Source organism: Excalfactoria chinensis, chromosome 16, assembly GCF_039878825.1.
Source record: "Excalfactoria chinensis isolate bCotChi1 chromosome 16, bCotChi1.hap2, whole genome shotgun sequence".
Classification (NCBI taxonomy): Eukaryota; Metazoa; Chordata; class Aves; order Galliformes; family Phasianidae; genus Excalfactoria; species Excalfactoria chinensis.
The window spans coordinates 61,550-87,161 of NC_092840.1; the positions used below are offsets into that span (position 1 = coordinate 61,550).

At 53.4% G+C, this 25,612-nt stretch overlaps 3 protein-coding genes across 3 annotated transcripts; 2 read left to right on the top strand and 1 right to left on the bottom strand.

Annotated features, from left to right (window-relative positions):
- Window positions 1-377: 377 nt before the first annotated feature.
- Window positions 378-25,296, bottom strand: LOC140259584 (uncharacterized). Its single transcript, XM_072351048.1, has 8 exons — window positions 24,717-25,296; window positions 2,242-2,298; window positions 1,981-2,037; window positions 1,784-1,843; window positions 1,643-1,707; window positions 1,356-1,431; window positions 1,136-1,182; window positions 378-980 (listed from the first exon to the last, which is right to left on the bottom strand). Exons 1-8 carry the CDS (start codon window positions 24,783-24,785, stop codon window positions 779-781), a joined length of 633 nt encoding a protein of 210 aa, XP_072207149.1. The 5' UTR covers window positions 24,786-25,296; the 3' UTR covers window positions 378-778.
- Window positions 5,562-16,716, top strand: LOC140259680 (adenylosuccinate lyase-like). The gene is made up of 2 exons (XM_072351226.1): window positions 5,562-5,582; window positions 15,280-16,716. Exons 1-2 carry the CDS (start codon window positions 5,562-5,564, stop codon window positions 16,714-16,716), a joined length of 1,458 nt encoding a protein of 485 aa, XP_072207327.1.
- On the top strand, window positions 5,604-8,066 carry LOC140259489 (ciliary microtubule associated protein 1A-like). The gene is made up of 6 exons (XM_072350889.1): window positions 5,604-5,661; window positions 5,942-6,532; window positions 6,721-6,822; window positions 7,060-7,181; window positions 7,353-7,493; window positions 7,780-8,066. Exons 1-6 carry the CDS (start codon window positions 5,604-5,606, stop codon window positions 7,861-7,863), a joined length of 1,098 nt encoding a protein of 365 aa, XP_072206990.1. The 3' UTR covers window positions 7,864-8,066.
- Window positions 25,297-25,612: the final 316 nt, after the last annotated feature.

Consider the following 25,612-nt stretch of genomic DNA (forward strand, 5'->3'; position numbering starts at 1 on the left):
AGAATGGACTGGTTTGAAAAAGACCCCAGTGATCACCTGGTTTAAATGGGGGGGCCATATATAGGGTTGCCAGCCCCCAGACCAGGGGCCACCCCTTGAATGCCTGCAGGGATGGGGCATCCACAGCCTCCTTGGGCAACCTGTTCCAGTGCATCACCACCCTCGGGGTGAAAAACTTCCTCCTAAGATCCAACCTAAACCTCCCCTGTCTCCGTTTAAAACCATCCCCCTTTGTCCCATCACTGCCCACCCTCGCAAACAGCCGTTTTCCCTCCTGTTTATACGCTCCCGTCAAGTATGGGAAGGCCGCAGTGAGACCGCATGGAGTCATCCCAACTGAGAGGAATAATATAAGGGCATTTATTGAGAGCTTTCTTAACAACTAACAACAACCAATTGGAGGTGACATGGGATAATGGGCTAATCACGATTAAGAGGTGTTGGAGGCCGTTATTATAGGCCATGGCTGCTTTGATGAGTCAAAGAATGAAAGAAGACCAGGAGAAAAGACAGAAAACGGGGAAAGAGGGACAGACAGGCAGCAAAGCGAGGCGGTTCAGCGCCCGTAGATCCAGCCACGTCCTGCTGTCAGGTGTGGATCTTCAGTCTGATGGGCCGTCGGAGGTTTGTTGTTGAGCTGACAGCGACTCCCGATGACAGTGCAGACTGATTTGCAACAAGTCCAACGTGGTGGCACTCAGCCGCCTGCCAGCACTGCCCCCCTGTTCCCTGTCCCAGCACGCAGCCCCGAGCTGGGAGGGGTTATTGAGCTGTGTGGTCAGATGGGCAGCAGCCCATCACAGACCACACGCAGGGTCCTGCTTGCAAAGTACGCCACGGAAGCGTACATTGGCTGGGGCAGCACCCGCAGCAGGAGCCGATAGAGCAGCTCCTGGTCATAGCGTCGGGCGTAAAATAGGGCAGAGCCCAGCACAGCAACGAGCAGCAGCTGGAGGCAGACGAAGATGAGGCAGATGGTCCTGTGGGGCAAAAGAGGGCCGGGAATGAGGCGTCCCTACCCCATGGCAGCACAGCCCCACACGGTGCCAAAGGGGAGGAGGGGTCCGGGCCATCAGCCCACTGCCAGGAGCGCGGCTGCTGGTGGCTGGGCACAGGGCAACGAGGGGATACTCACTGCATCCAGAAGGAGAGCCCACGTCTCCTGGCCCGCTCCTTCTTCTCCTGTAGGTGAAGATGGGGCGGGGACAGGGGTCAGGGCCTGCTGCGCAGCCAGGGCTCATGCAGGACTTGGGAGCCCGGCAGCACAGCAGCACAGCCCCAGTGCTGCAGGGAGCCCTGTCCCCGGGGAGATCTCCATCCCATGGGGTGAGGGTGCTGTGTGTTCTGCCCCTTACCAGCTGTGCCTCCACCAGCTCCGGCAGCACAGCCCCAGGCACGCGCTCTGCCTCCAGCTCCATCTGATGCTGCCGCCTGTGGGCAACAAGGCTTGGTTGGAGGCTGCCGGCCTCTGTCACCGCGGGGGCCCCCCAGCAGTGTGTGCCCACCCCAGGGCTGGGACGGGGCTGCTCTGCCACGCCATGCAGCGAAGGGAACCCGAGCCCCGACCCCAGCAGCGCTGCAGTCCCACTGCAGCAGAGAGCCCTGTGTGCAGGCGTGGGCTGCAGGGCCCGCTCCCACTCACCAGGCACCCTCCAGCTCCAGCTCCTCCCGCTCCTCTCGCAGGCGCTGTTTCTCCCGGCGCAGCACCTGGCAGACAAAAGGCTGAGCTCCATGTCCACAACATGGGGTGGGCAGCCCCGCTCCCCTCGCCCCTCCACACTACCTGCATCTCCTCGCTCCCAGCCTTCAGCTGCTCCTCCAGCTGGGCAATGAGCTGCTTCTCCTGCAAGACAACGGCTGTGCCATGAGGGGTGGCTGCGTTGGGTCCCGTGGACCCGAGGGATGGGGACCGAGGTCCTCCTGCACAGCCAGAGGCGTGAGGATGCCGAGCTGTGAGGACGAGCCCTCACTGCCCCCTACCTGCTCCAGCTGCTCTTTACGGGCAGCCGTTCTTTCAGCCCGTATTTGCTGGGCGTCCTGTGGGAAAGGAGAAGCGCAGCGGCCGTCAGGGCACCAGCATTCCCACTGGAATTCCCCTCCTGCCTCCTCCATCGGGGCAAGCAGGGCCTGCAGGGCCGGAGCTGCAGACCCGCACGAGGGGAATTCTCCCACCCCACGCCCCACAGCAGCACTGCTGTGCCTGCTCGCCCCCACCGGCCCCGTGCTGCTGCATCTGCTCACCTTCAGCAACGACGCCCTGGCCGCGGCCGTGCGGTTCTCCATCAGCCGCTCATGAGCCTGTGGGAGGGGAGAGGAGCGGCGTTGGCACCCAGCCCTCTGCTGCCATGCCGTGGGCAGGGTGCCCTCCAGCCAGCACTCGGCCCTTCTGTGCCCGTCCACCCAGAGCTCACCTGCTCCAGCTCCTGCAGCAGCTCCACGCGCTGCAGAGCTGTTAATGTTCCGCTGGCAAACTGGGCCCGCATTGCTGCACCACTGGCACAGCTGCTCGCAGGACCTGCACCGCCTGCAGAATGGGGCCGGCAGGTTCGGCGCTGACCCACTGCCCCTGCCCCACCTCGGGGGGGCTTCTGTGAGGTCAGCGCGACATTGTGACATCACCAGCACAGGAGGGTCCTGGAAGGTCACAGGAACAGAACGTGCTTTGTGCTGGAAGAGTCCTTGAAGGCCATGAAGATCCAGAGAATGGTTTGTGTTTGAGATGGCACGCGCTCTGTGGGAGGCTCCTTGATGATCAAAGAACCGTGGATCGGCTTGTGTTGGAAGGGTCCTGGAAGGTCACGGGACCGTAGGATGGTGTGGGTTGGGAAGATCCATAGTGATGATAGAAGGGTTTGTGGGGGAGGGTCCTTGAAGATCTTAGCACTGGAGGAAGGTTTGTGTTGGAAGAGTCCGTGGAGATCTGAAGAAGGTTTGGGTTCAGGGTAGGGTTGGTTTTAGGTTTGGGGATTGTGTTTGTGTCTGTGTTGGGTTTGGGTTAAGCTTCAGGGCTGGATTATGGTTAGGGTTTGGTGTAGGGTTTGGGATAGCGTTTGGGTCAGGGTTAGGGCTGTGAATCACGAGAGCAGCCGTTCTACCTTTTGAGAACAGCCTTCTGCACAACTTGGGCAGATACAACCTGAAGGACAAGGGGCTGGCGTGAATGTCAGCTAGGGAACAGAGCTGGCAGTGAGCCGCAGGGTTTGCTGTCAAGAGAAGATTAGAAAGTAGAATAGATGTGCTGCTGTTGAAGATAAGATGGCAGAACAGATGCCTCAGCTGGACGTAGCATCAGTGACAACCAGTCTGGGCAGCCCCCCTCAAAGGGTTGGGCAGTTACAGCGCAATGGCTATTAGCCTTCATCCCACCACCACCAGAGATGTTAATTAATTCCTGCAATTCCTGCCCATGTCCTTGGAATGTTATGACCATGTAAAGGCTATGCCTATAAATAAGCAGTCACTGCTTCTCTGGGTGTGCGTGTCGGTGCAGTGATCCCCATGCACCCAGCGCTGCAATAAAGGGAAGGCCTGCTTGACAGAACCCATTGGCGTGTCACATTCCTGTGTTGGTTTTATTGGCTTCACCGTGGCCAAAGAGAATAAACTTGTTGGACTGGTCACAGATGAGCTTCCAAAGCCCCTCATTTTAATGGAGATGCCATGATCCAAAGAGGGAGGTGGGAGGTGGGCTCAAGGAAACAAGCAGCAGCCGTTTGCTAACTATGATATCGGAATGCAAGGTAACACAACACAAATGACCTTGCTCCTGTCCCTTGTCCCTGCCTCCAAGTTTGGTGGCCCTGCCAGGCAGGGGGATTGGAGCTTCATGATCCTTGAGGTCCCTTCCAACCCGGGTCATTCTGTCATTCTGTGAAGTCACAACCACAGCCAGAAAGCCCGGCACCGGTGCTGGTTCTGAAAGCCACAGCGCAAGCCATGGCTGATGTCCCCAGGGCTTAAACCCATGACCATGCAGGCTGGCACTGGCCCCAGGGCTTCCTGCCACAGCACATGGGTCTGGCAAACAACTAAAGCCCAAAGTGGATGTTTCAGGATGTAACAGGGCAGGATGTTTCCCTATGCGCTTCTATGGGTCCCTGCAGGTCCCTGTGTGACACTGTGTCATTGTTGTTCCCTTATGGGTAACTCTTTGCTCCCTTTGGCTCCCCGTGGGTCTCTATGGCTCCCTGTGGTTCTTCTGTGGCTCTGTTGGGCTCTCTGACTCTCCATGATGTTCTGTGGTTCTCTATGGGTCCTGTGGGTTCCTGCCCCTGACAGACTGTGTTAACAGAACTCCCCTGTGGCCTCACCCCGGGAATCCAGGAGGCTTAGAGGCCTTAACAGTCGTGTAGAGACTAAAGTCCTTGAAGCTTAAGGGTAGGCCTAGAGCCGAGGTACCAATGGGCTGGACTGGAAGCACTGAGGTTTTGAGGGCCTGATGCACAGAGGGAGGCCAAAAAAGAGACCACGAGTCCATGAGCATTTAAGGCACAAAGGAAGGCCTAGAGGTGTAATGGAGAACACGCCTGGAGGCATAGAGGGGGGTCTAAAGGCCTAGAGGTTGCCCAGGAGGCTCAGAGGCCTTAAGGTAAAACAGCCTGGAGGGAGGCCAAGAGCCTGGCCAAGAGACCTTGCAGCTGGACTGGAGGTCTTGAGACAGTGTCCCAGGGGCATTCAGACAGCAAAGAAGGTGCAGAGGTGTATGGACTTAGACACCTATGGGAGGGCTTAGAGACATGGAGGTCCAGAGGAAGGCCGAGATGGCTAGGGGACTAGAGGCCTCTCTCCTGGCCTGCAGGCCTCTAACGGTCTAGTGCTCTCATTGGCATTCATGGTCTCTCAGCCTCTTGAAAAGCTTCTGGTTCCATAGGTCTCTTTTAACCCCTTGGTTACGAGGTGTAGGCCCTCAGGGAATTAGGAATTAGGCCTCAAGGCCACTAATGATATACTCCTCTCTGAAGGCTGACCAGAGGTGACACTGATGAGAGGTTTTGCCCAGGAGAAGGGGGCAGGGCGGCCTACCTGGGCTCAGTGCCCAGCAACAGCCTCCTTCTGCAGTTCCCTGCAGTATGCTGGTGACTGTCACAGGCTCTGCTGGAGAACACAGACATCAGGAAGCTCAGTGCTGGCTTCAGTTTCACTCTTCATTTCCTCCTCCAACGTGCTCTGCAGCTCTGTCAAATACAACCCGTGCAGACAAACAGACAGCCTGGGTCGCTCCCTGCAGAGACCTCTGTGTCCCACCATGCGCACAGCACTGCACTACACTGAATGCACACTGAGTTGCCCGCAGAGTTCCACCACTGCCACAGTGCTCAGTGCAGCCGTTGCTGCCTCTGCCAAGAGCCCACCTGGGAATTCCTGCAGTGCAACAGTGCTGCCGGCACCAGGAGGCAAATGGCAGATGCCAAAGCCAGGCAGCCCAGCCGTGGGGTTTCCAAACCACCGTTTCCACACTTTTCCAGGGTGGGACGGGACTTTCAGTCCATTTCCCCATTGGGATTCTCTCTCTTGCAGGTGATGCTGATGAAGCCCCAGGCCAGCCAGACGTCACAGCACGGATGGCATCACCCGGAGCCTGTGTGCTGTCACAGTGCGCTGCCATGACGACGCCGGGCCCTCCCCAAGGACAGCCGGCCACTGGCTCCAGGCACCTCATTTGTGAGCTGTGCTGCCCGCAGCCGCTCGCCGTGCCCTGTGCCTGAGAGCAGCCCCAGCAGCAGAGCAGCTCAGCCTCATTGCGCTCGTCCTCCAAGGCTCAGAGAGGTGAGGGAGAGCTCCTGCACACTTCAGGCTGCAGAGCTCAGCCGCAGGATGGCTCCAGTGTGCACGAGGGACATGTAGCACGAGACTGGCAGGACTGGCCGTGAGCAGGAGAAATTGCTGCCGGCCCTTCCTGCTCAGGAACTCCCGTCAGTAACTGCTCTGCTCTTGCCTTTAGGTTTGGAGGCACATGCCTGCCAGCATGGACGGAGCCTGGGTGGGGACCTGGAGACCCCATCGCCCACGTGGCCTCATCTCGGCCCAGTTCCCCAGCCCCGGGCCCCAGTACTCCATCCCGGGGACAACAGGTACAGCGACCATCCCCAGGGCGTGAGGCTCATTGGGGACATCACGGGGCAGAGCAGCTCCCCAGCCTTGCCCCATTCTGGCAGAGCCTTGTGGCTCTTCGGTGCAGCTGCAAGCCAGGCCTGGCCGAGGAAGGCCAATGCTGCTGGCAATGCTGCTCCCTGTGACCCAAGGACAAAGGGGCCCGCTTCTGGTCTGGGTCCAAAGGAGCTGGAAACATGCAGCTGCACAGGGGTGTGCTCTCTTCTGCTTTTCCTCCTAGGTTACGTGGGCCACAGCCCCACCAAAGACCGTGCCCCCGCGTACACCTTTAGAGGGACCAAGCGGCCTGCTGCAGAGAGCTGTGGGCCAGGTCCCTGCTACTTTGTGCAGCCGGCCATCACCAGGAATGGCAAGTACGTGGTTCCAGGCAGCAACCTCCAGGGACGAACCATGACGCACACCACCGTCACCCCTGGACCGAGTGAGTAGCACTGCTGCAGCACTTCACCCAGACAACACGAGCACGCAGCGCGTTTGCCCGGGGTCAGCTGCCTGTGTCCCCCAGCAGTTCTGCAGCTCTTCAGAAGACATTTTCCTCAGGACAGTGTCACTGCAGCTGCAGAGGAGACCAGCCCTTCACAGCTTTCTTCCTCTTCTCCCCCTCCCCAGGTGACTACCGCACTGAAGCGGCCAACAGGCAAATCTTCCATCTCCCACCGATCCAGTCCATGGCCTTCCGGCGGGAGCTCCTCCAGACAGGCCTCCGTCCAGGTACGTGACCCTGGCCAAGGCAGACCCTTCAGCCTGAGCATCCTCCAGGGACGGGCTGCTGCTCAGCACCAGCTCAGGCTCGGAGCTGCTGGCACTGGCCCTGTGATAGAGGAGAGGCAGGAACTGGCAGAGGGGCAAGACGTCCCTCCTGCTCCCACCAGCAGGTTGGGCAGGCTGCCCCTCGCTGCTGCTTCCTCCAGCCCCTCACACACACGCTGTCTGCTGCTCCTTCTGCAGGGCCTGGCACTTACACGCTGCCCAGGCTGATGGGGCCCAACACAGCCTACACATCGGCCAGCCCCTGCTACTCCGCAAGGACAAGGTGCCAGCGTGGCAGCTATGATGAAGACCTCGCCAAGGTGAGCTCTGTTGCTCCTCTTTTCCATGTCAGCATCCGAACTTGGGCTGCTCTCCCTGTGCCTGCCACAGGGGCTTCCAAGCCTGCTGCAACTTTGCTTAAGGCAGCCTTCCAGGGAAAGAGAGAGCCTTGAATGTGACCCCAGCCCCGTGCGGCCATGCCTCTCTTGCAGACTCCGGGTCCTGCGGCGCTCCCCAAAGTGGCTGTGGATGCCTACAAGACCAGGGCGCCCGCATACACCATGGCAGCCCAACTAAAACCTGGAGAGGGCAAAGCAGCGAAGCCTGGGCCGGCAGACTACAGCATAGGCCGGGTAAGGCAGCTGCTCAGCTCTCTGCTTCACAAGCACAGCCTTCACGCCTCTCCCCCTTCCCCAGAGGCTGCAGGGACCAAGTGCAGGACAGCAGGCCTGCTCCCAGCCCTCATGCCCCCTCTGAGCAGAGGAAGGGAGGGATGGCACAGCACACAGCTTTTCCTCCCTCTGCTCCTTTTCCACCAGGGACTGTCTGGGATCGGGAGGGATGCGGGACAGCAGGGAGCCAGGGCAGCAGAGAAGAGAAGGGCCCTTGCTGATCTGCCTTTCCTTTCTGCCCTTCCAGGTGACGCTGATCAAGCCCCAGGCGCCTGCCTGCACTTTTGGGATCCATCATTCCCTCTACACAACCCCTCTCATCGTGGAATAAGGCAGCAAAGTCTGGAAGGCCGTGGTTGCTTTCCTGGATTGGAAGGGAGGGGAAGAGAGAGCAGCCAACTGCCAGTTTCACTCTGGTTCCATTTCCCTGCACCCAGTTGGGCTTTTGCCCATTTTACTGTTAGATGTTAGTGTTAGGAGTAAGTCATCAATAAAATTAACTCACTATACTTTTATGTGGACCTTCTTGTTACTCCTTTTTCCTCCCATCACCACAGAGGATCCCTTGATCCACACCTCCCCTACCACTACAGCCACATGCTGGACCTCAACGGCAATGTCACTTGTGATATAGGCTGGTTTCTTTAGCAGTGGGGATTAGTACATTAGTTGAAGTACCAGTAAAATTGCTTAGCCAAAGGAATCTGTCTCTGCTTTCTTCAGTTCTCTGTCTTTCTTGTATTGAGGGCTCCAGACCATGGGCACATGGAGCCTCCCAAGGGCAGAGGCAGAGAGGAACGATCACCTCCCTGTCCCTTCTGGCCACCACTCTTCTGGTGGAGCCCAGAAAACTGAGCAATTCAGAACCCTCTGTGCTGCTCCGATTACAGTTTGCTTGTGTCTGCTCCCGAGACGTCCTGTCAGTCAGACCCAAACATACCCTGACACAGGAGTGGAGCTGAGGGCACACTCAGGTTTCACATCAAGGGATGCTGCTGTTGGGGGTGATGCTGTTGGCTGATGTTGTGGTATCGCTGGGGGGTCACATCGGGAAGCGACGCTGTTGGGGTATCGCTGGAGTTTATCATCAAGGGGTGATGTTGTTGGGGTGATGTTGGGAAGTGATGTTGGGGGGTGATGTGGGAGTATGGAACCACAGCATCATAAAGGTTGGAAAAGACCACTAAGATCATCTAGTCCAACCACCGGCCCATCACCACAAACGCCCACTTAACTCCAACCCTCAGTGCCATAGCCACACATTGCTTGAACACCCCTAAAGACGGTGACTCCACCACCTCCCTAGGCAGCCTGTTCCAATGTCTCACCACTCTTCCTGATAAGAAATTCTTCCTAGTATCCCCCCCTGAACCTCCCATGGCACATCTGAAGTCCATTATCTGTCATCTCAACAGACATGGAAATGGTCACTGGTATGGGATAACTAGAGCCCACTTGCCTCCCTTGGCTCCCACGGCTGCTTCCAGTGTTGGCCGAGTTGGTTCTCAATTTTGACTTCAGAACCATCCCGTGTCCTCTGAGCAGATATGCTCCCTGTGGATTCATGCAGATAATCGAGATCCATCGTATCTGTTCTTGTATGAAGCAGGGAATATTTTACAACCATTTGTATCCATGAGAAATCAGGAGGTCCTCTATCCTGAACGTATTGTGCTGGTTTCACTCACAGCCGTGCCATCAGGAAGACCTTCCCAGCAAGACCCATTGCAAACAAATACGACTTGAGACAGAATGAGGATGGTTACAGCAGTCCGGATGATTCCAAGTGCTATTTTCCTCACTGGATGGATAGATGTGCAGGTGTGCACATCTGTTCAGGGCAACTGGACGTTTTTGTTACTCATTTGTATACCAGACAAATGAACGTATATAACATTGCTTATGCAGGGGAGTATTGCAGGGGGGTGATGCTGTCGGGGTGATGCTGGGGTGACATAGGGGTGATGTTCAGGAGTGATGGGGGGGTGGCGTTGGGTTATGGCTGAGGGGGGATATCAGGGAGTAACGTTGGAGTGACATTCCTGGGGTGACATGAATTCTGACAGTTCTAATGGAGCTGCTGTTTGTGGCTGTGGTCACAAGGAACTTGCTTTGTAGAGAGAGCTGACCTTGGTCGCTTATCTTGATTTGGCAAAGACCTGTTTTGCAAGCTGGTGTTTCGCTTGGGCTTTGAGTCAAGCATTGGACAAGCGAGTGCAGTGTGCAAGTGGAAAAAGACATGAAGACCCTGGGGAGAATCTGTGAGAACTGTGATGTTCTCATTTTCTGAAGTAGGATTAATGATAAAATTGGGTTTGTCAAACGTTTTGACCCAAATGGTGACATTCTCATGCTCCAAAATTGAGATAATGACTTATTTTGAGAAAAACAGTGATGTTCTCAGTCTCTGAAATAGATCAGTGACATATCTTGACCCAAATGATGGCCTTCTCAGGCTCCAGAATTCGTTTTCTGATGTATTTTGACCCAAATTGTGGCCTTCACACACTCCAAAATTGGATTTATGACCTATTTGGACACGAGTTGTGAAGTTCTCACTCTCAGAAGTTGGGTTTATGCCCCTATTTTGGCCCAATCAATGATGTTCTCATGATCTATTTTGACCCAAATTGGCATGGCAGATATCATTTGTCCTGAAAAAAATTGGATGCTTCTAGAATTGCTCTGTTACAACAAACTGGAGCCAGGCAGACTGAAGAAACAGGAAAACCTCTCAGTCTACCCATCAGAATGCTCTGGCAATGCTCAATTGGCCATTATTGTTAGAGGTTGTGATAACAAATACAGCGTCACTGAAGAAACGGCTTCTTTGGTGCCACTGAAAGTCAAGACTAAATCTCTTGATTTGTATGAAGCAATAAAAGCAGCGTTCAAGTGATTTTCTTTATCCTTCCACAGCATCTCTGGGTCTCCAGCATCCCTTCCCACACAAGCCTTTCCATGATGTCAATGTGGAAACCTCAGCTGTGGTCTCCTGCTGCTCCAGATGAGTGCCAGTCCTCACCCACCACGACAGTGCACACAAGCCCAGGGGGAACCTGGCCCTCGCAGCGGAACAGATCTGCATCCTGGGGGGGACGTGAGGTCACAACGCCTGCCGTGCTCGATGAGGTCACAGTGCTCAGTGTGTGTACCCCAGGTGTTCCGTGCTGGCCCCAGCACTTGCTGTGGCTACAGCGGTGGTGGTGGCAGCATGGCACGAGTGTGGGGGGCCGTGTCCCCCGCCCGCCTTGCTCTCCTCCTCCTTCTGATGGCCATGTGTTCCCAGGAGACTTGTGCTGCACCATGGCGAGCTCCAGCAGCAGGTGGGTGGGCAGAGATGGGACCAGAGGTCCAGGCTGTTGTCCCTGTGGCCCTGTGCCACACTGCCCTGGGGCTGCCTTTCCATGGGGGTTTGTTGGGAAGGGGGCCAGGCAGCACCCCAGGAGCGGGATGTGGGTTGTGGAAGCACTGCTCCTCTCAGGGCTGGCTCCAGCCATGCCAGGCCATGGCTCTGCCTTCACAAAGCACAGCCTTCACCCTGGAGATGTCCTATGGGAGAGCTCAGAAGAAGCATGCTGGGAAAAGCTTGAGCATTTCTGCTCTGGTTCCTGGTGCTCCCCACTGGCAAATCCCAGTTCCCAACAGAGACACCCAGCTGGAGCCCAGAGCAAGAAACAGGCAACATTTCCTCTGGTGCTTTAGTGGGAGATCCAGCATGGAGCTCCCAGTAAGAAAGCCCTGATGGGCTGTATACCCTTCCATGCGGCCCCAGAGGTGTGTTGCAAGTAGCCTGAGAGAGCATTTGAAAAGCTGCTGAGTGCCAGGCTGCAGGTCACCACGGTCATTCTGTAGCTTTGGCAATCACGGCCTGAGCCTCCCATCCCATTACCTGATCAGTCCCCAGTCACTAAGGGAGGAGGCACAACATGCAATGGGAACATCTCTCATCTGTCCTTGATTTTAGATGATGATGTTGGAGCTCCTTATCCAGATGTTTTGGTGGATACTGACTTTGTGCCTCAGGGGAAACCCAGAGGTAAGTTGTGTCTGTCTCCTTGAAGGCAGCAAAATGAGCGCTGTAATAGTTTGTTCAGGTACTTAAGAACCTCCAAATGTCTTTCAAGTCTCTCTGTGCCTTAAAGGCCGTACACAGATCAGCTGTCAGTAGTTCTTTACTTGGAGAGTTGTCACATTGCAGTGGGAAGGCAGCCCTTGCCACTCTTTGGAGGAGAAAATCTTTGCCTTTGCTGTTTGGCCCCTATCATTCCACAACCTGCTGCCAGCCTTTGCAGGTCACTGCAGATAAAGCAGGCCCCAGTGTGCAGTGGAAGCTCTCCTCACCTGTGTCTGATCACACTTGTGCCTGCAGGCCTTCTTGGTGGATTACCAGAATGGAGTCCTGTCCCTGAGCCTGGGCTGGATGCCAGAGGTAAGTCACCAGTCTTCATCTCATGGACTTTGCTCATATTTGGTTGTGGAAGTTCAGGAAGGGTTCAGCTTTTGGCTGCCTGGTGGTTTCAACCCAGGTCTGGGTGCCACATCGTCACCTGAGCCCCTTCCAGTCACTGCAGGTCCCTAAGGAAGAGAGAGATCACAGCACACAATGGGAATGTTGCTCATCGCTGTGCCTATAAGCAGTGCCTTGCCAAAGCCTCAGCGTCATCTGGTCCATAGAAAAGGGCCTTTAGATCTTCCCCTTCTCCTTCCACCCCCTTCTCTTCTCCAGACAGTTCCACACACGGTTCCTTTTTGGACTGGCACGGTACCACTGCAGGCACCCAGCAACTATTTGCCAGATGCTGCTGTGCAGTAGGGAGAGCAGAGTGCTGTGCAGCAGTGCTGTCATTCCAGGTTAAACAACCATCCAGCCACATGTGACAGGAGCTGCTCTGTCTGTGTTTGCTGACAGGTGTGGGTAGCATCAGATGGGATCCATCTTCCCTGCTGAGCTCCAGGACAGAAGCCCCAGCAACTCCTAAGGGTATGCTGTGAGTTTTTGCTTCCTTTGAGAGATGCCGGCTCACAGCCCTCATGTCAGCCAGGCATGTTTGCAGCTGTGAGTGAGAACACACACCCGTGTGCACGTGCCCTGTCCTCGCACCACCCCCTGGCACCATCTGCTCTTCAGTGATGCAGTTGTGGAGGATGCAGTTGTGGAGGCCGTGCGAAACACTTGGCTGCCTCCTGTGCTGGAGCCCCACAGGCATCCCAGGAGTGGCTGCTGTCTTTATTGACCCACTCAGTTCAATACCTTGTTTGTCTGAAATTGATCTCAATACTTTCTGTTCAGGTCCTGAGAGACAGAAGGAGGCGTTGGGAAGAGGAAGCTATCCGCAGAAGCTGTCCCATATGCTACAGAAAATCATGAAGGAGAAGGCAGCACACGGTGGGTGTATTTCTGTCTGTCCACTGAAAGACTTGGGAAGCTGAGTTTCTGGGTATATACATGGAGCAACTGCAGTGTGCACAGCAGGAAAGGACGGATCAGAGCCTTGCTGTGGTGCTGCCCCTGTGTCTGAACTGGCAGTTACTTACAGCCCTCTTCCCTCCTTTCTAAAGTTACTGATGAAGAGTCTGCTCACAGGGATGCATTGCAGCAAGGCAGCTGTCGCACACTGCCCTTCCTTCTGGGACAAAGAGAGACCACACGTGCAGCTGGCACTTCAGCTAAGGGCTGCTCATAGAGCTCCATGGCCATGGTTAGAGGCTGCTCCCCTCCCACTGCACCCAGTTCCCAAGGACTTAGAAACTCTGTCCTTTTGGGAACAAGGCCACCAAAACCACATTCAGCAGAGATGAGAGGGAATAGGAGCCTTCAACGTACCTCCCTCACATGGTCCCTGCATTCCAGAGCTTGCTGTGCCTCCCTTGAGGCTCCAGGCACACCAGCAGCCCGGAGCGGGGTCCCTCCTGCAAACTGAGGTCCAGAGAGATGCGCTGACTCACAGACGGGGCAATGGCATAGAGGGAGCCTCCTCGTCCTTCTGCCTCCTCTGTGCCTGCACCGTGCTGAGACTTGGCCTTTCTCTCATTCTTCACAGCGCTGTCAAAGCCCGGGGAAGCCCACCGCAACGGGATCTATCGTTTTCCAAGGAATCCGGGTAAGCAACGAGTTCATAAGCAGGAGAAACATCCTGAAAACTAGGAGCGTGCAAGTTGTGCCCTTGCTGGGAGGAAGGAAAAGGGAAGAGGCAGGTTCAGGTTCCTGCTGAGGGGCCCTGACTCTGCCCCTGGGGTCTGAGTGGGAGGGGAGAGCTCAGGGCAGCACTCATAACACAACACAGTGGTCCTTGTCCACGTCACTCGTAGCAGCAACTGATTAAACAGACGCATGTGCTCTCCTTCTGCTCTAATGAGTTCTGCTTCGTCAAACGACGTGTCCCAAAGGGTGACGGTGTGCCTGCCTGCAGCAGCACTACCTAGCCTCATGAGGCGAGGGTAGGTCAGTGTAAAAGAAAGCTTAGAGCGTGATGGAGAAGAAGGAGCAAATCTGGAGAGTAACCAAAGCTGAGAGGCAAAATAGAGGCTCCAGAGCGCCTGGATGCGCGGTGCCTTTGGGAGCTACCTTTGCTTCCCCTGGAATCAGGGAAGCATTGCAGCCTGAGGATTTGCACTTGTTTCAGGAGGCCAACAAAATGGAAAAGGATTGGGTAGCAATGTCAGACCTCCTTGAGATTGCCATTAAGGCACACGACACAGCAATGACCACGTTGTTCCTCCAGGTGCGGATGGTGAAGGACGTGCATACACCCAGCAAGTTAAACGTGAATGGAAGTTCTACCTGGAAGTTGCTGTAGCTGCCTTGGTTCCCCTATCACTGGTGATGATTCTGTGCTGCCTTATTTGCTGGTGCAGGAGGAGAAAGAGGTGAGTTGTTCACCCCCATCCCCATCCTGCCCAGCTCTTAACTGTAGGGCTGCTGCTGTGGGCCAGGAGACGTTTCTAGTTAAAGCAGTGCAATGAGAGCGGTTAATTGTTGGCTCACATGGTCTGTGATTGACGCTGTTAGATGTCTTAGTTGCCTTCAGCCCATTCTTCCTGCTGGGGCCAAGACAGGCTGGGAGCTGAGGGTGGCTCTTTGCCATGAGCTGTGAGGAATCAGAGCAGGGTTTCTCCTTTGCCCTCAGCACATTCCTCTCTCCGCAGGTGCCGCTCTGAAGATGAGAAAGCCCAGGATGATACCAGCAGCTACAGCTCAGAGTCAGATGAACAGCCTGCCTACCTTGAGAGGCCTGACAGACAGACAGACAGGACACATAGCAGCTGGGCTCAGCTGCCCCTGCCTCGACACCGACCCCCCGCCAGCCTGGGCTCCATGTACTGGGGGATCTTTGACAGGCCCAGCAGCTCGCGGTCCCACCGGGCATTAACGCTGCCCCCCTTACCCCCACCACCATCGTTTGGGGGACAGAAAGAACCCGCCCGGGTTGGAGGCTTGCGGTCATCGGCCAGCACTGAAACAACGGCTGAAGGGCAGATGAGCGACAGGCCCAGCAGCCCCCCGTCCCACCGGGCATCAACACCGCCCCCCCGCCCCCCACCACCATCCTTCAGGGGGCAGGAGCGGTCCCCTCAGGGCGTCAGCTCGGGAGCATCATCCAGCACCCGGACAACTGCTGCCTTGGGGATGCCTGAGAGGCCCAGCAGCCCCCAGCCCCCCCCAGCACCACCTCTGCCCTCCTCTCCATCATCCCTCTCTCCCCTTCCTCCACCCCGCCCCCCTCTCCCCTTCCTCCGTGCCCAGGAGGACCCGCAGTCCCACTACTGCTCTCCGCTGGTGTCGCGATACGCCAGCAAAGAGATGGGCTTCAACTTCAGCCAGAGGAAGAAGGTCGGCACCTGGCGCCGCCTCTGGCTCTACCTCGCCCAGGCCGAGAAGTCTCTTGGGCTTCCCATCACAGATGAGCAGATAAAGGAGATGGAAGCCAACCTGGACAACATCGACTTCAAGATTGCAGCGGAAGAAGAGAAGAAGCTGCGCCACGACGTGACGGCTCACCTTCACACCTTTGCTCGCTGCTGTCCCAAAGCTGCAGCCATCATTCACCTCGGAGCCACTTCCTGCTACGTCGGGGATAACACGGATCTGATCGTCCTCCGAGATGGCTTGAACTTGCTGCTACCCAAGCTGGCGAGGGTGATCGGCCGGCTGGCCGATTTTGCTGTGGCACACGCTGACCTGCCAACCTTGGGCTTCACTCACTACCAACCTGCACAACTCACCACGGTGGGGAAACGCTGCTGCTTGTGGATCCAGGACTTGTGCATGGACCTGCGGAACCTGGAGCGAGCTCGGGACGACCTGCGTTTTCGGGGTGTGAAAGGCAGCACTGGCACTCAGGCCAGCTTCCTGCAGCTCTTTGAGGGAGACCACAGGAAAGTGGAAGAGCTGGACAGATTGGTGACCGCAAAGGCAGGATTTAAGCAATCTTACACGGTCACGGGGCAGACCTACAGTCGCAAGGTGGATCTTGAAGTCCTGTCCATACTGGCCAGTCTGGGGGCATCTGTTCACAAGATTTGTACCGACATTCGTCTCCTGGCCAACCTGAAGGAGATAGAAGAGCCTTTTGAGAAAGACCAGGTCAGTTCGAGCGCTATGCCTTCCAAGAGGAAACCGATGCGCTCGGAGCGGTGCTGCAGCCTGGCTCGGCACCTGATGACTCTGGTCCTGGATCCCCTGCAAACAGCTGCTGTGCAGTGGTTGGAACGGACGTTGGATGACAGCGCCAACAGGCGCGTGTGCCTGGCCGAGGCTTTTCTCACGGCTGATATCATCCTGAGCACGCTGCAGAACATCTCTGAGGGACTCATCGTGTATCCCAAGGTGATCGACAGGAGGATCCGGCAGGAGCTGCCCTTCATGGCCACGGAGAAGATCATCATGGCGATGGTGAAAGCGGGGGGCGATCGTCAGCATTGCCACGAGAAGATCCGTGTTCTTGCCCAGCAAGCAGCTGCTGTTGTGAAACAGGAAGGGGGCGAGAATGACTTGATTGCCCGCATCCGTGCTGATCCTTATTTCAGCCCCATCCATCCACACCTGGATGGCCTTTTGGATCCTTCCTCCTTCACTGGACGTGCTCCTCAGCAGGTGGCAAAGTTCCTGAAGGAGGAGGTTCGACCAGCATTGATTCCATACCGAAGCAAGATGGGTGGGAAAACGGAGCTGACGCTTTAGGCATATTCAGCAAATATATTCCTGGGTACAGGAATTTTTTTTAAAAAATAAAATAAATAAAATAAAAAATAAAAAATAAAAAATAAAAAATAAAAAATAAAAAATAAAAAATAAAAAATAAAAAATAAAAAATAAAAAATAAAAAGAGGTGATTCTCCCTCTCTACTCTACTCTTGTGAGGCCCCATCTGCAGTACTGTGCCCAGGTGTGGAGCCCTCAGTACAAGAAAGACGTGGAGTTGTTGGAGAGGGTCCAGAGGAGGGCCACGAGGATGGTCAGGAGCACCTGCCCTATGAGGACAGGCTGAGGGAGCTGGGCTTGTTCAGCATGGAGCAATGAAGGCTGTGGGGTGACCTCATTGCAGCCTGAAGGGAACCTATAATCAGGAGGGGAGTAAACTCTTTGAAAGGGCCAATAATAGCAGGACAAGCGGAAATGGATTTAAGTTGAAAGAGGGAAGATTTAGGTTGGATGTTAGGGGGAAGTACTTTACTAGAGAGTGGTGAGGTCCTGGAACAGGCTGCCCAAGGAGGTTGTGAATGCCCCATCCTTGGAGGTGTTCGAGGCCAGGTTGGATGGGGCCCTGGGCAACCTGGTCTAGGAAACGTGGAAGTTTGGTGGCCCTGCCAGGCAGTGGGTTGGAGCTTCATGATCCTTGGTGTCCCTTCCAACCCAGGTCATTCTGTGATTCTGTGGTTTCTTTGAACTCCCAAGAAAAAGGAGGGTTTTAATCTATGATAGTTCTGACCAAAGCCTTTTCGGGATAGCCAAAAGTCATTTTCTCCCTTAAATATCAATATTCATACCTTTCCTCCTCTTTCTTTCCTTCTCTTCTTTTTCTTTCCTTCCTCCTCTTTTCCTTTCCCATCCTTTCTGACAACAGTGCACTCAGGCAATTTCATAGCCAACTGCTTTTCTCTGAGGAGGGGGGTTTGCCTCTGAAGCCTGGAAATGTGCGATATTGGTTTGATGTAATGTTCCCCATTAGAGCACAACTTATGTCTGTATTTAAAGCGCCTTTCCCTTTATTTACGTTAAAAGAAAAATGGAAAGAAAAGGGAAAAGAACAGAAAAGCAAAAAGAAAGTCCAAAAACTAAAAAGAAAAGAATGGAAATAGAAGAAAAGCAATTAAAAAATGAAAAAGAAAAAAAAAAAAAAGAAAGAAAAAAGAAAGGGAAGGGAAGAAAAGGAAAAGAGAAAATAAAGACAAAGAGAAAACAAAACAGAATGGAAAATGCTACATGGAAAGAAAAAATAATAGTATTAAAAAAAAAAAAAAAAAGGACAGGAACAGAAAAATGAAATTTGAAAGAGTAATAGAAAAAAAAGGAAAAAAGGAAAGGATATATGGAAAAAAAAAGTAGAAAAGGTAAAAGAAAGAAGGGAGGATTAAGGGAAAAAGATGAGAAATGGGATAATTAAGGCGCAAAGGAAAACAAAACTCAAGAAAAAAAATGAAATGATAAATGATTGTCAAAAAATAAAAATAAAAAGGAAAAGAAAACTGATTAGGAATAAGAACATGGGAGAAAGAAAAGAAATGCAGAAAGTCAAAATAAGTGAAAGAAAAGAGAGAAACTATCAGAAAAGAACTGGAACTTGAGGGGGGGACTAGTGAGAGTGGGGAGGCAGGTGCACCCCTGAAGTTGCCTCAGGTGAAGCGGTCACCCCGAAGCCTCAAGACTGCTTCTACACGTAAGGACAGAAGGGTGATTGTTGTAGGTGACTCCCTTCTGCAAGGAACAGAAGGCCCTATATGCCGGCCTGACCCTACCCGAAGAGAAGTGTGCTGCCTTCCTGGGGCACGGGTCAGGGACATTTCAAAGAAAATTTCTAGGTTGATTCAGCCTTCAGATTACTATCCACTTTTAATAATTCAGGCTGGCAGTGAGGAAGTTGGCAAGGAAAGCCTGAGGTCCATCAAGAAAGACTTCAGGGGAATGGGGCGAATACTTGAAGGAGCCGGGGTGCAGGTGATCTTTTCTTCTACGCCCGTGGTGTCAGGAAAAGGTACAGGGAGGATCCATAAAACCCATCTCTTAAATAGATGGCTTAAGAGCTGGTGCAGACACAAGAATTTCGGTTTTTTTGACCATGGGGCAATCTACACTGCACCTGGCATGATGGCTGCTGATGCACGCAGCCTGTCCCTGAGGGGTAAGAGGGTATTAGCTGAAGAATTAGCGGGACTCATTGACAGGTTTTTAAACTAGGAACGAAGGGGGAAGGGGGCAAAACAAGGGCTGCTGGGGTTGAACGGTTCATTCGAGGGATTGTACCGAACTCCGCGGGCAATGATTGCAAAGTGCAAAAGGAGGGAGTAGGGCAGGGGGATGCTGGGGATGCTGCTGTTCTAGCAGATCCTGGATCGCTTATGAAGGTGGTGAGATGGACAGCCCGGCTGAAGTGCCTTTATACTAATGCACGGAGCCTGAGTAACAAGCAGGAGGAACTGGAAACTGTGATGCACTCTGAAAGTTATGACACTGTTGCTATCACAGAAACATGGTGGGATGACTCCCACAATTGGGATACTGCCATCGATGGCTATAGACTCTTTAGGAGAGACAGGCGAGGTAGGAAGGGTGGGGGAGTCGCTCTCTATGTCAGAGATTGGATAAACTGTGAGGAGCTCCCCATGAAAAACAGTCAAGAACAGGTTGAGAGCCTGTGGGTTAGGATTAGAGATGGGACTAATAAAGGTCAGCTGGTATTAGGGGTATACTACAGGCCACCTGATCAAGGGGAGGCTGCTGATGAGGCTTTCTTGCTCCAGATGCGTGAGGCGTCTGGCTCACAGGCTCTTGTCCTGGTGGGGAACTTCAACCATCCGGACATTTGTTGGAAAAACCACACGGCGAGCTGCAAGAGCTCCAGAAGGCTCTTGGAATCCATTGATGATAGCTTTCTGGTTCAGGTATTGGACAGACCGACCAGAGGTCAAGCGTTGCTGGACCTGCTGCTCACCAACGCTGAGGAGATCATCAGAGGCGTCAAGGTTGGAGGATGCCTGGGCTCCAGCGATCATGCCCTGATTGAGTTTGTGATCTCAAGTGATGTGGGCCTGGCAAAGAGCAGGACCAGGACGCTGAACTTTAGAAGAGCAGACTTCAAGCTACTCAATGGAATGCTGGCCAAGATCCCCTGGCGCGCTGCCCTCAAAGACAAGGACGTTGAGGAGAGCTGGCTGCTCTTCAAGGATGCCCTCCTGGCAGCACAAGAGATCTCCATTCCCCTGATTAAGAAAGTGGGCAGGAGAGGTGGAAAACCGGCATGGCTCAGCAAGGACCTGCTGAGAGAACTGAGGGTGAAGAAAGGGGTGTACAAGCTCTGGAAACAAGGCTGTGTCACCCGGGAAGAATACAGGGATGCCGTCCGGATTTGCAGACGTGGGATCAGGAAAGCCAAGGCGCAGGCAGAACTGAACTTGGCGAGGGACGTGAAAAACAATAAGAAAACCTTCTACAGGTACATTGGCCAGAAGAGACAGGCCAAAACGGGCGTACCTACTTTGGTAAATTTAAAAGGAGAAATGGCTTCAACAGATGAAGAGAAAGCTGAGGTGCTGAATGAGTTCTTCACCTCGGTCTTCACTGGTGGCCAGGATTCTAGTCTTTTTCACGTCCCTAAGTCTTGCACCCCCATACCTCTATGTGGGGACCAAGGAGGTAAATCCCTCCCCACTGCAAGGGTAGAGCAAGTCCGAGAGTGCCTCCTTAGACTGAATGAGTATAAGTCTATGGGGCCAGATGGCGTGCATCCCAGAGTCCTGAAGGAGCTGGCTGAGGTGGTTGCTGAGCCGCTCTCCATCATATTTGAGAAGTCGTGGCTGTCAGGTGAGGTCCCGGATGATTGGAGGAAGGGTCACGTCACTCCCATTTACAAGAAGGGGAGCAGGGAGGACCCGGGTAACTACAGGCCGGTGAGTCTCACCTCCGTGCCTGGGAAGATTATGGAACAGATCCTCCTGGACAACATGCTTGATCACATAAAGAACGAGCACGTGATCCTAGACAGCCAGCATGGCTTCACCAGGGGAAGGTCATGCTTAACTAATCTTGTGGCCTTCTATGATGGAGTGACGGCGTCGGTGGATGAAGGGAAGGCGACCGATGTCATTTACCTGGACCTGAGCAAGGCCTTTGACATGGTCCCCCATCACATCCTCATCTCCAAATTGGAGGGAAGTAGATTTGATGGGTGAACAACTAGATGGATAAGCAATTGGTTGAAAGGCCGCAGACAGAGGGTGGTGGTCAATGGCTCTATGTCCAGGTGGAGGCCGGTAACGAGCGGTGTCCCTCAAGGGTCTGTCTTGGGACCGGTGCTCTTTAACATCTTTATTAATGACATCGATGAGGGAATGGAGTGCACCCTCAGCAAGTTTGCTGATGACACCAAGCTGAGTGGTGCAGTCGATACGGTGGAGGGAACGGATGCCATTCAGAGGGACCTTGACAGGCTGGAAAGCTGGGCTCGGGTGAACCTAATGAGGTTCAACACGGCAAAGTGCAAGGTTTTGCACTTGGGCCGGAAGAACCCCAGGCACTTGTACAGGCTGGGAGGAGTTGTCCTTGAGAGCAGCTCGGCAGAGAAAGACCTAGGGGTCCTAATAGATGAGAAACTTAACATGAGCCAGCAGTGCGCTCTGGCAGCCCGGAAGGCAAATGGGATCCTGGGCTCCATCAGGAGAGGGGTGGTCAGCAGGGATAGGGAGGTGATTGTCCCTCTCTACTCTGCTCTTGTGAGGCCCCATCTGGAGTACTGTGTCCAGGTGTGGAGCCCTCAGTACAAAAAAGATATGGAGATTTTGGAAAGGGTCCAGAGGAGGGCCACGAAGATGATCAGGGGGCTGGAGCACCTCCCCTATGAGGACAGGCTGAGGGAGTTGGGTTTGTTCAGCCTGGAGAAGAGGTTGCGGGGTGACCTCATTGCAGCCTTTCAATACCTGAAGGGAACTTACTCCCAGGAGGGGAGCAAACTCTTTGAAAGGGCTGATAATAGCAGGACTAGGGGAAATGGTTTTAAGTTAAAAGAGGGAAGATTTAGGTTGGATGTTAGGGGGAAGTTCTTTACTAGGAGAGTGGTTAGGTCCTGGAACAGGCTGCCCAGGGAGGTTGTGGATGCCCCGTCCTTGGAGGTGTTCAAGACCAGGTTGGACGGGGCTCTGGGCAACCTGATCTAGTAAAGACGTATGTTTGGTGGCCCTGCTAGGCAGGGGGGTTGGAACTACATGATCCTTGAGGTCCCTTCCAACCCGGGTCATTCTGTGATTCTGTGATTCTGTGAAAAGAACAAATAGAAACAATGTGACATGAAATACTGAAAACTACTAAAAAAGGAGAAGTAGAATAGATAGGAAAAAGTAAAGGATAAAAAGGAAATGGAAAGGCTCAATAAAAAAGGTAAAAGGGAAAGGGGAAGAAAACAGAAAAGTAGAAAGGAAAAGGAAAGAAATTAAGATAAAATGAGAAACCATGTAAGGGTAGGGGAAGGGAAGGGAGGTTTTGTTTGCTTTATTAGCCTCAATCAGATTGTATTATATTGTGTTATCTTGTATTCGAATATCATATTTAGTAAAATAAGTTTTCTCCTTAGATTGCCTCGGCTGTTCTTTTTCCCATTCCCCTTTTCCCTTCCTTTCCAGGACAGGGCCCCTACGGGGCATCTGCCACTGTCACAGGCACAGGTGAATCTAGGTAACCTATGACTGCTTACCATGGTGAAGGCAACCACTGTGTGGCTTCACACATACACAGAACCCCCTACTGCCACCTGAAACACCATATTGGGTCTTGAGAAGCAAGTCCTGTAGCGACATGGCACCCCAGAAACAATTAAGTCTGATAATAGGACACATTTCAAACATTCCCTTATAAATACAGTGGGTTTATCATATCCCCTACCATGACCAGCTTCTGGTAAAACTGAACGATACAATGGGTTGTTGAAAGCTATGTTGAAAGCAATGGATGGTGGAACACTGAAGTGCTGAGAGAAGGGCATAAGCTACCTGGTTGGACAACACTAGAGGATCTGTCAATCGTGATGATCCTAGCCAGTACAGCCCCCTGCGTACTGTAGAGGGAGATAAGATCCCTGTAGTACATGTAAAAAACACGTAAGGAAAAGCTGATTGGGTCCTTCCAGCCTCTGGAAAGGGCAAACCTCTGCGTGGAACTGTTTTTGCCCAGGGACCTGGGTGCACTTGGTGGGTGATGCAGAAAGATGGGGATGTTCAATGAGTACCACAAGGGAATTTGATGTTGGGGGACTGCAGTCAGTAGTTCATTGTATATATTTGTATATAGACCTGAGCGTGTAATGCATTTTAATTTTTGTTTATTTGTGTATATGTATGTATTTTAAGCATGATGTAGCGATGTAGAAGAAGGGGTGGAATGTCATGGTTTGGTAATTTCTTTGCTATGGGAATTCCACATCAGAACATCATGTGGAGCACAGAGATGAAGTAAACGTCCAAAAGGAACACAGTTTCAATTAGACTGTATTATACTGTGTAATCTTGCATCCTGACATCATAGTCAGTAAGGTAAGTCTTCCTCCTTAGATTGTTGCTGCTGCTCTGTTTGTTTCCCTGAGCCCAGCTACCATCTCCCTTCCCATTTTCCCTTTTCCCTTCCCATTTTTGGGGGGCGGGGAGTCCAAAGGCCTGCTAACCCCCTGTCGTTGATCTAGATAACACCGCGACACTCTCCTGTGTGGATGCTCTTATGCAGCTTCAATTCAGAACTCCCTTTGAAGCTCTTCCCACACTCAGGACACTTAAAGGGTTTCATCCCTATGTGGATGCGCTGGTGGCGTTTCAAAGCAGAATTCCATCTGAAGCTTTTTCCACACTCAGGACATTTAAAGGATTTGTCTCCCGAGTGGACATTCTGGTGCACTTTCAATTCAGAACTGCTTTTGAAGCTCTTCCCACACTCAGTGCACTTAAATGGTCTCACTCCTGTGTGGATTCAGTGGTGCAGTTTCATTTTATAGATGGATCTGAAGCTCTTCCCATACTCAGGACACTGAAAGGGTTTCACTCCTGTGTGGATGAGCTGGTGGCGCTTCAATACAGAAATTTTGAAGCTCTTCCCACACTCAGTGCACTTAAATGGTCTCTCCTGTGTGGATGCGCTGGTGCACCTTCAATTCATCACTGCGACTGAAACTTTTCTCACATTCAAGGCACTTAAATGGTCTCTCACCTGTGTGGATGCACTGGTGGAGCTTCAAATAAGAACGACTTTTGAACCACTTCCCACACTCAGTGCACTTAAATGGCCTCTCTCCTGTGTGGACGCGATGGTGGTCGGTGAGGTGGCATTTTTGCTTGAAGCTCTTCCCACACTCAAGGCACTTATATGGTCGCCCTCCTATGTGGACACGCAGGTGTTTTCTGAGTTGAGATCTACCTTTAAAGCTCTTCCCACACTCAGGGCACTTGTACAGTATCTCTCTTCTGGGGATACACTGGTGGAGTGTATCTCCACCCCAGTGGGGTGGAGACTCCATTTCATGCTCTCTGCAGACTCACAGAACTCATAATGCCTCTTTGCTGAGTGCGTGCACTGGTGGTTAGCGATGCTGGAATCTATTTTAAAGCTTTTCTCACACTCAGTGCACGGATTCTGCTTTTTCATCCGGCACGCATCCTTGCTCCTGGTTTCCTCAAACTGCTTTGGACCTATAGAGAAGTCCTCTGGGTTCCTCAGTGTCATTCCCAGATACTTTCCCAGGGGCTTCTTGATGTGCTCACGCTGACCTTGCTGCAGGCCTTCCTGGGCATAACCACTGACTTCTTCCACAGAGATGCGATTCCACTGTATTTCTGCTACGCAACTTCCCTGCAGAACCTCCTCTGTATTTTTGAACCCATCTGCTGCTGGATGACAGAGGAAATGCAGCAGTAGCACACGGTGCACAAAATAAAACACAGGCAGAGAAGGCTCTTAAAGCCCCAACATTCCCCTTCCCTCCACCACCTCACCTGGGATGAGGTCTCCTGACATGGCCTCAGGGCTACACACATCTGGGATCCAGGGCTCTTCCCCTGCATCAAGGGGATGCCGAGTGTGCTCAGCCCGGAGCTGGCCGCAGGACGGCCTTGGTGCACCTCCTGCCACCGCGGTGCTGCCCGGATGCCTTCCAGCCAGGCTCTCGCCTCTTCCGCACAGGCTCAGTAGGGCAGGAATTCCCACAGCGAGCACGCCCCGAGCCGGCTGCCAGGCGCTCGGCAGTTTCACAGCTCGTTCTCGTGGCACATCTGCATCCGGGGGACGGGGGATGAGGGGAGGGGAGGAGGCAGGGAGGGATGTGGGCTGTGTTTTGTTACGCTAGTGAAGCATCGCTTTCTGCCGGCTCTCTTTGCTTCCTTCGCTGGGGACATTCGCACACCCTTGAGGCCAGGCATCCCGCCCTTGCTGTCCTGGCGTTCCTTTCACTCCTCTCCCCCACGAGTATGTCCCAGCAAGAGGCAATCTCCGGTACAGCACCAGAGGACGTTCTGGGTTGAACAGAACTCTTGCAATGGAACCGAGCTGTGGGTAGGAGCTTTTCCCAGAAGCTGCTGTAAGAATACGACCTTCCCCAGATCCTTGTCTAAGGTTCCTAAGAAGCCTTCTGTGCAGCGATACCATGGGGTTCTGTGTGGGTTTGTGGTCCGTGTGGCTGGCTGTTGTGGATTCCTGTGACAAAACCAAAGTCTAGTGTGGTACATAAAGGGATAGCTTTATTCAATTAAGCAAGGTGGTAAAGCGAGGAAAACAGAGTTGGACACTGAGGGGAGTCTGTACTCCACCAGGGTGGCAATTTGACCAAAGGATCAGTTCTGCATTTATACAGTTCTTGTCTCTTGTATACATTCTGGGGTCTAGGTTGTTGTGG